General features: G+C 32.9%; 1 protein-coding gene across 1 annotated transcript; it reads right to left on the bottom strand.

Annotated features, from left to right (window-relative positions):
* Nucleotides 1-4,042: 4,042 nt before the first annotated feature.
* LOC107818241 (WAT1-related protein At3g30340-like) lies at nt 4,043-9,648 on the bottom strand. The gene is made up of 6 exons (XM_016644199.2): nt 9,382-9,648; nt 7,825-7,887; nt 7,594-7,710; nt 5,871-6,255; nt 5,182-5,333; nt 4,043-4,320 (listed from the first exon to the last, which is right to left on the bottom strand). Exons 1-6 carry the CDS (start codon nt 9,561-9,563, stop codon nt 4,173-4,175), a joined length of 1,047 nt encoding a protein of 348 aa, XP_016499685.1. The 5' UTR covers nt 9,564-9,648; the 3' UTR covers nt 4,043-4,172.
* Nucleotides 9,649-10,342: the final 694 nt, after the last annotated feature.

The raw sequence follows: 10,342 nt of genomic DNA, 5'->3' as shown, positions 1-10,342 counted from the left end.
TAAAGAATCTGAAAATTTGAAAAGCATGAAAATTGTAGCCCTTTAATTCTAGTTTCCAGAAAGCTAAACCATTCATCATTTGGATATTTGTACATAAAGTTATGATTGATTTAATGAAGGTTGGTAATGCTGTTTTGTAATTTCCCCCGAAATTTCTGACGCGAGGAGCCTATTTTGGAAGCATATATATCGAAATCCATAAAGGATCTGAAGATTTACAAAACATGAAAGTTGCAGACCTTGTATTCTAATTTCCATAAAGTTAAACCATTCATAATTTGGACATTTGTACAATGAGTTATGACCGATTGAATAAAGGTTGGTAAAGCTATTTCTGGTGGACTTTTAGTGACGACTTTTAGTGACGAAAATGGCTTTTAGTGACGGATGGGCAGAAACATTTAATCACAAAAATCAGCACTTCGCCATTTCGTTTTGGAATTTTTGGAGCTCGGTTCTTGGGCAATTTTTGGGCGATTTTCACGTGAAAACATTGGGGTTAGTGTTTCTTATCCTATATTGATTATATTTCATGATTCCATACTCATTTACATTATGAATCCATGAATTTATGGAAGAAAAATCAGATTTTTAGCAAATCTTCCGAAAATGAAAATTTAAGATTTGAAAGTCAATCCAATGTCGGAATTTGATAAAATTGGTATGGTTGAACTCGTATCGGAATGGGTGTTCGGATTTCGTGAAAATTATGACGGGTTCCGAGAGGCAGGTCCTGCGTTGACTTTTGGTTGAATTTTTGAATGTAAAATTTTAAGTCGATGTTATATTATCCGGAATTATTTCCGATGAATTTTAATGAAGTTATACAATTAATTTGGATAGATTTGAGCCGTCCGGAGGTTAATTCAAGCAAGAAGACGATTGTGAAATATTGGCATAACTTCAAAAAGGTAAGTATCTTGCCTAACCTTGTGTGGAGGAATTTTCCCTTAGGCATTGAGTCTTATGTGGAAATTATGTGATTGGAAACCATGTACGTGAGGTGACGAGTACGTACTTGGTTTATATGTACAAATTATATCGGTTAAAATTCGTAGACACCCGTATGTATTTAATTGAAAATGGTTGACACTTAGTAAATCTTTGATTTGTCATGCCTCATTCTTTGTTTGTCGAGTTTGTATTTATATGATAATTTGGTGTGATTGCTACTTGGATTTTTTTATGTGAATTCCATGTGTTTGGTGAATTGATATTTCTTAGAAATAATTTTATTATGGATTTTTCATCCGCAAATAATTAATTAAATATGGTAAGAAGAGGCATTAATATAATTATTGAAAATTTGGATTAAAGAAGATGTTATCCTATGATGAATTATTTTTCCATCCTTGTTGTTTTGAGGTTTTATATACCTTGTGTGGAGCCTTAGGCTTTTTGTTGTGAAATTAATTGATTTTGTTGTATCTTTGGAACTGATTGTGGCCTATGGACAATTTGTGATATGAATTGTTGTATGGTATTGTTGTGATAATATTCTGTGTAAATTATTGTATAATTTGAGTTATTATTATGAGGACATAAGGGTGGCATTCCATTGTTGATATTACGTGGGTATAAGGGTGGCATTTCAGTATGGTTATGTGTGTTGGGATATTGTCTGGGCGGAGTGATAAGGGTGGCTATTATACAGAGCGATGAGGGAAATTATTGTACGGAGCGATAAGGGAGGCTATTATACGGAGCGATAAGGGAGGCTATTATACGGAGCGATAAGGGAGGCTATTATAGGAGTGATAAGGGTGGCTATAGGAGAGATAAGGGTGGCTATTGTCAGGGATGATATGTGATGATGTGGAGTATTGTGTTGGTAATTGTTATGTGATAATGGGGGATATTGTGCTAGTAATATTTATGTCGTGTTGTGAATTCCTTGTGAGTTCTTTTACATATTGTGTAATTTATTTTATAAATTCAATAAATTTTATAATAGTCAGATATATATTGAAATTATGAGCCTGTAAATATTGTCGGGCGAATTATGATATGGGCACGAGGTGTCGGGAAATATGATGAATTTATTATTGGCATGTGAATTGTCTGTGCAGTTATGATATGAAATATGGACACGAGGTGCCATGGTTATATAATCAAAATTATATTGGCACGTGAATTTTTCGTGCAGTTGTGATAGGAAATATGAGCACGAGGTGCCGTGAGTAAATGATGACGATATTGGCACGTGAGTTATTCGTGCAGTTGTGATAGAAATATTGGCTCGAGCCATGGAAATATAAAAATGGGCTGAGACCCGTATTTTATGATTTGAAATAAGGTGTCCCATGATGACTTTATTTGAAAGAATTATATTCGAAAAATATTATTTGAAAGAATTTTTATTCGAAAGATATTTATTTGGAAGAATTATATTGGAAAGATACTTGTTTGAAAGAATTATGAGAAAGATATTTATTTGAAGGAAGTATATTCGAAATATATTTATCGGAAAATATTATATCCTAAAGATTACTATTGGGAAGATTTATAGGCGAAAGATTAATATTTGAAAATTTTGATTAATTGGTTGTACTTGTATTCATTATTTGCTGAGCAATATATATGATGTTCTTGTTGCCCTATTATTTATATCACTGGTTGATTATTGTTGCCATCATTGTTATTTATTTCCTATTATTTTTGTATGCTATATTGAACAAGTTATTAGACTAGTGAGTGTCTTGATTGTACCTCATCACTACTCCACCGAGGTTAGTTTTGATACTTACTGGGTACCGATGTGGTGTACTCATACTACACTTCTGTATATTTTTTTATGTACAGGGCCAAGTATTGGAGATATAGGACTCGAACAGAGTTAGAGTGTGATTGCAAGGATTCAAGGTAGAGCTGCTTGGTCGTCGCAATCCCTTGGAGTCTTTTCCCTTTTATCGTACTATCAATTATTATTCAAGCACTATTGTATATTTAATTTCCTTCAGATCATTTTATGTATTCAGTTAGAGTTCGTGACTCAGTACTACCAGGGAGGTTGTATCTTTATTTCCACTGTTGGTTTCGATTATTAAAAAAAATGGCTTGAATTGTTATTCTAATCGGCTTACCTAGTCTTAGAGACTAAGTGTCATCACGACACTTATGGTGGGATTTTGGGTCGTGACAGTTACGCTCTTAAGTTCTCTTGATGTAGTATCTTAGGTCCGTAGGTCTTTCCAATGAAACAAGAGATACAGTTGAAGCTATACCTATGCCTAAATTTGTCGAAACAAGATTGTTAGGATCAAGCATCTGTTATAAATTTCCACATCGTTCTTATTCTACATATGAACCTCTGAAAATCACTTGCATTTGGATCCTTTTCAGTGACAGGGAAAACATCATGTGTTAACTTCCATACAAATAAGTGCCTTGACAACAAGGCTTGCAACAGAAGACAGACAAGAATAATGGAACCATAATTAAGTTTTACTATGTTGTTGTGAAATGTGAAGCGTCAATCTTGTAGTAGACATTCAATACTACATCATCTGGAAATTATAGCTTCATGTACAGCACTTGCTTAGTGCTTTCTTGGAATAAAATCCTTATCCCTCTTTCATAGGAATTCTCTTTTTGTTATCAGTTGTTGATGCCCCTTAGATTCTAGATAGTTGTAAATCTGATTTGGTATATTTCATGCCATCATATCTTTGTTTGTTCCATCATATCTTTATTTGTTGTTAGTTTGAACATATGCATAACGTAATGTTTATGCAATAACGGTTGGGCCCGTGCTTAGCAGGGGCTTTATTCGTCTAGTATTTAATTAATTAGTGGGAGATAGTTGCTGTCATGTGATCAAGAAGTCACGAGTTCGAGTCGTGGAAACAGTTTCTTGCAGAAATGCAGGTTAAGGCTAGACCTTTGTGGTCCGGCCCTTTTCCGGACCCTACACATAGCGGGAGCTTAATACACCGGGCTGTTTTTTTTAGTGGGAGAGTGCACAACAACGATTATGTTAAAAAAATTTGCACCAGAAATCTCAATTTTTTATTGAAACTAGCAAAGGGTTATTTTCTTTGACTAGAAAAAAAAATTCCAGTGATCTTAAATTCCTAAATATTTGAGGAACATCAAAACAAGATGATCACTTTTAGAATTATAATTAACATTATCTGGTGCATCAGATTGAACTTCAGTTGCATGTGAATTTTTTAAATATGAGTTGGACTTGCAGTAACTGGTAGAGCAGACTGTCCATTCTTTTCTGTTGGTGGAGGATTCTTGTAAATCTCAGCTTCTTTGCTTTTACCCCATAGAAGAAAATACAAGCCAATAACAACCAAAATGGATCCCAATATGCTGTTAAAGGAGAAAAAAGAAATAGAATAGTTAAGCAACAATAATAGTTAAAGGGAAGTTAAAAGGGAAGTCTTGAAGCAATAGTAAAGTTATATCCGTGTGACATATAAATCACAGAGTCAAGTCATAAAATCAGGTGTTTTCATCAGGTAGACTGCATATATCACGTTTCTTTGGGATACGGCCCTTCTCCGAACTTTGCATAAACACATGATATTTCGTTCACACCCTTTTATTCTAAATTGTGGGAACACCTTAAGATTCTATGCATCTATTGAATATCACTTAAAAAGGTACTCCCTCTGGTTCACTTTAATTGATTTTTTTGGATATTTTTACATATATTAAGGAATTCATCTTTTAGCATTAATTAAGAGTAAAAATGTCCATATTAACTTTAATTTGTTCATTGAAAATTTAACAATAGTCCTAGGCTCTTTACCCCAAAGGCAACTTTGGAAAAAAGAAATTAATTCCTTCTTGTTTTCTTTGATATCTAAAAAATCAAATATTATGAACCACAAGAAAAAGACCAAAAAATCAATTAATGTGGACCAAAGGCAGGGGCGAAGGTTACATAAATGACCACCCTTCATCGAAATTTATATTGTATATATAGGTAAAATATTAGATTTATATGGTATATAACATATATTGAACACCCTTTATCGAGGATTTTTTTTTCTTCATCTCAAGTTTGAACACCCTAAATAAAATTCCTGGTTTCGCCACTGACCGAGAGGATTATATAGAACTTGTGTACTGTTCTTTTTACCATGTTGTTATTGGCCTGTAGTTCATCTTTAATGTTTTATTTAATTTTAACAAAATATGGTACTATAATAGATAATAAGATCTAACCTTCCCAAGTGAATTTGAGCATGAAGTATGGAAATGTCAAAGACAGCAGCAAAAATTTGAATGAGGGGACTGAATGCTGAGGTGAAAACTGCACCCTTTTGCTTTACACACCATGACATTACAACATAGCACAAACCTGATCCCACCATTCCCTGCATACATTCATAGGAAAATAAATTAAAATTATTCGGTACGGAAAAAAAACATTGAGAGACGTTTGGCTTAGCTGATTAAAAGTAGTTGATAAGCACCAGTTTTGAAACTAATCTTATAAATGAGCAGTTACATATTTGGATAGAAGTGCTGAAATTAATTATGAGCAATCGACATGATTGGTGAAAAGTGATAATAAGCACCTTTTCTGAGAAAATGACTGAAATAGCGCCCTTAAAGTTGTATACATTAAATATAAATTTAAGAGTATTTTTACATGAAAAATGACATAACGAAAAAACGGAACAAAATTAGGGTAAAGAAGTAAAAATATTGGTCAAATCAAAAAATTTATAAGCTGAACAATCATAAGTTGGGGTGACCAAACCACTGTTTTTTTAATTGATTTCGACTTATAAACACTTTTGGTATTTACAATATATGCATATAAATCAAAAAAGCGCTTATAAGCTGATCCAAACACCGTTCAAGAGAAGGTAGTGTATTCATAATAGTATGAGAAGAAGGTTACTTACACCAAATATGACACTTAAGATCTCTAATCCACCTTTGAGTATCCATTTTGATACATTTCTGCTAATAATAAAGCTCAAAATTGCAGACTGAAAAGCTCCAAAAAATGACATAATTGCAGTGCTTGAATATTGATAAGGATAATCTTTGCTAATTCTAGCCTGTACTAAAAACCAAGCAGACCACACAAAACAGCCTGCAAATAAAAATATTGAACCAAGAAACCAACTCTTTTTGTTGTGATTTGTTTCAATTCTTGATCCTGCTGATGGATTTATCAATGACATTCCTTTGTACAAAGTGAGTATTAATGCTCCACCAAGACAGAATATAATGCCTAATATCTTTGCTCTTCCACTCCTGCTTTTTATTTTTATAGTTTCTTGCCTGTGAAAATTTTCATAGGTTAATGATTGAGGCATAAGTATGTAAATTATATGACACAAATTTTCTTGCAAAATTAAGATAAACCAAGCATCTAGTTTGTTACTAATCCAACTTTGGTATGGTTCCTTTTGCTGTCTAAAAGATCCTAAGTAATCTGAAAGCGACACCGCTTACGCACGTCCTTCGTCGAAAAATTACGCGGTGTACATAGGTTAAATGTTAGCTATTATAAGTATATATTTAATTTTTGGACACCCTTAATACAATTGAAACAAAAAGTTGCACGCCCTTTGCCAACCGCCACGGAAGGAAGCTTTGGAACAACAGTAAAGTTGTCTCTGTGTGACCAATAGGTCACGGATTCGAGCCGTGGAAGCAGACACTAATACTTACATTAAGCTAAGCTGTCTACATCACATCTCTTAGGGTGCGGCCCGTTCCGGACCCTGTGTGAATACGTGATATAAATAGGCTGGTGTAGGGATGTACATAGGTCGGGTTGGTTCGGATTTTATAATTACCAAACCAAACCAATTGTATCGGGTTATTAAATATAAAAACCAAACCAAATCAATAAAACTCGGGTTTTTCACTTTCGGTTTTTCTCGGATTTTCGGGTTATTCGGGTTTTTTTCGGGTTTTTTTTTTCCGGTAAAATCTTCGTAGAACAAAACATATAAATTGTGCTCAAAATATTTCTTTAGTCCTAGTAAGATGCAACTATATAAAGTATTTTCCAAGAAAATAATACAAAATATGAGATATGTCATGGCATTATCCTAAAATATTCAACAATAAAGACAATAAAATTATGTAATATAAATATTGCTAATTAAAAAGCCATAATAAAAATAAACATAATCTAAAAGTAATAGGTCATGCTAAAATAAGTAGACTAATAAGGGAGTATTAATTACATGATTAAACGATAAAGAAAAAATAAAAATAGGTTATGCATTTTTATCTGAATTATTGCAAAGCAAAAAATAGATATTCAATACATTCTCGTTCGTAGTATTGAATTAAATATCTTTTATTAGCATTAGTATTGATTTGATTTTGGTTTGGGCTTTTATTAGCACTATTTAATTTACTAATGTTAATGGCTATAAAACTTATTGGAACATTCAAAAGTTCTAAGTCCAACCTTGAAATAATACCTCAAAAGATAAAATTATGAAGTCGTTTAAGAAATATTTATAAATTGCATCACAATAATTATATTTATATAGTATTAAATATATCTAAAATTTCTACATATGTAATGTCGGGTTGGTTTGATTTCGGTTTGACTTTCTTTAGTTAAAACCAAACCAAACCAATTATGGTCGGATTTACCTAAGTAGCAAAGCCAAAATGAAAGTGATGACAGGCACCATATTGAGGAAAGCACAGCTAAATGTTGTTGATGTGTATTCCAGCCCAAGTAGGAAGAAATATTGAGTCAGTGTACCCCTGAAAATGGCTCTTTCTCAGAGTTAGTAATTGTTATTGACTAGAATATAATATAATATTTATTGAAATAAATAACATATGAAACTTTATCATAAAATAAATAGGAAAACTCACCCCAGCAGTGCACTGATAAACAGAGAACAGATAATGCGAGCCGTTAATTTTGATGTCACATTTCTGCAAGGCAATTGAAGATTTAATTTTTCAAGCTGCTTTGGGAAATAAATATGCTAAGAATTTAACTTACATATATAAACATTGTAAATAATATTTACATAGCAGTGTAATTTAACATATTATCTCAAGTTGTCTGCCTTATTTTTCACGTAACTAGCTCCACTTATATAATACTGAGAATTTTAAAGTTATTTATGTAGTCAGCATAATTTAACATGTTGTAATTAGTTGTCTCCCTTATTTTTCAACTAACTAGTTTCGTAGATCAGAGGCGAAGTCGGGATTTGAAATTTATGAGCCTTGAACTTGCCACTATACTTATAGCTCGTCTTAATTATTATGTTTGCAGTTGTATATTTATACACATTTAAGAATGCAAATACAAAGTCTAAGAAAAAGTTGCTAGGTTCGTTCGAATCCGTAAGTAATAGTCTAGCTTCGCCCCTACCGTAGATTTGGACAATTACTTGTCGACTGTGAAGGTGATCAGATAGTGTAAAACTTAGATTGCCAGCGTTGTATACGGGTAAAATTAAGCCTGTTGAACATCTTGGTTTCCCGGTAAGACAAACGGGACTGGAACGTGATCGTAAGGAATCGGAATTTGGGCGAAGAGCCTCTTATATCGAGCATCGAGCAAAACACCCACCCTCGATCGGAAGCATCGGGCCACGTCTCAAGTCCGATACGAATCCCTAAACTTCGGAGAGCATTACCAAACGGCCCAACACGACTAACAGAGGGCCGTGACATCCCTGCTCAACCGGATGTCACGGCGTAAATCTCGACCCGTATCAGCAATGAATCAATGATTAGCATAAAGAAAGATTTTTATCCTTTATTAGAATTGTACTTAGGGTGAAATTCCCCTACTATATAAAGGAGAAACTAACGATTCATTCGACATATTGTAACACGCATATCAGGGCAATATACTCTTATTCTCTATCTGTTATTCAAAGTCCTTACTTTTGTTCATCAGCTCTTCATAAGGATAAGTTTGGTTTCGAAGGAGGCTCCTCATTAAACCATTTACCGAACCTGGGATCGCTCTTATTATTGGTTTGACACTTTATAATGTCTTTCATTTGTTTAAATCTAACGTCATTAATCTTTTGTATTGAATTAATCAGCATATCCTTAAAATTACATATAAATTCAATTGTTATCCATTTTTTAGGGTAAACAAGCATATAGTAGAAGTTAAATTCATTATGAACAGATACATATAGTAACTCTTTTAGGTGACTTTGATAGTATAGGAAAATATTACACGACCATTATATAGAAGTTAAACTCATATTGTTACCAGTGATTATCACTATCCGCATATAAAAGTTAAACTCTTATTATAATGAAAAAAACAACGTATGAAAAGACGTACCTTTCAAACTCATTATGAACATTTATACATAACTATCTTTTAAATGATCTGATACAATTTCTTTTTAAAAAAAGAATTACGGAATCAGTATATAGAAGTTAAACTCATACCGTTCGAAAAACCAGGCTAAGGGGGCTAAGAAAATAGCAGACACTGCAAGCCTATATGTTGATGCCACCAATTGGTCCATTCCTCCATTGAGGACTTTCTTGAAAAGTGCATTTACAGCAGCAAAACCAAATTCAACAATTATCATTGCAATAACTGTCTTCCATTTCTGAAGGCAACTCATTTTCAACAATCTGTTGTTGAAATATTATATAAGGCTATAATACAAAATTTCCTTAAGTTTTTCTTGTTTGGTTAGCCACATTTTTAAGTGCATAAATGAGCTACAACATATATAGTAAAAGATCCATGAAGCAAAAGGAATATGAAATCAATTCTTTTATATCACATCATTGTTTTATGCAACAATGTCTAATTTATGAATATATTTAGCTGTTTTCTACTAATTTTTAATTGAAATTCCTACATGTTGCAGATTGTTCGAATATATAACTTTATTAGCTATTATTCAATGTCGATCATTAGCTTATAATGACCACACAAATTGCTCACAAGTTTAACATTTTCATTCTCCATTTTAGTAATAAATTTGACTCTTAGAAGAACATAAAAACTAGTATTTTTAATGTGAGCTTTTTTTTTTATAATCGAGAAATTTTCAAAGACTAGTAGCGTATGTATGGTTCGAGATTCAGTGGATATGGACTCTCCCTCTACCCTTCTCTGCTTAAATACCAGGTTTTTGTCTACAACATATATTCGAACCTGTGACGTGTGCCTAACTTACAAATCTCACGTTCAGAGGCGAGGTTCGATCGAACCCAGTAGCTTTGGTACAAACCTTATATTTGTCTTAAGAAATTTATTGAATATGCACAAATTATTAAATTAGAACTCAATAACTTAAAAGAACAAGAATCGTGAACTCATAAGCTTCAAATTCTGGCTTCGCCTTTGCCCACGTTGCGTTCTTACCACTAGATGAAAGCCTTAGAGTAAAAA

This window comes from Nicotiana tabacum, chromosome 20 (assembly GCF_000715075.1).
Source record: "Nicotiana tabacum cultivar K326 chromosome 20, ASM71507v2, whole genome shotgun sequence".
Classification (NCBI taxonomy): Eukaryota; Viridiplantae; Streptophyta; class Magnoliopsida; order Solanales; family Solanaceae; genus Nicotiana; species Nicotiana tabacum.
The sequence above is the reverse complement of the archived record's forward strand: the minus strand, read 5'-3'. Positions and strand labels throughout refer to the sequence as shown.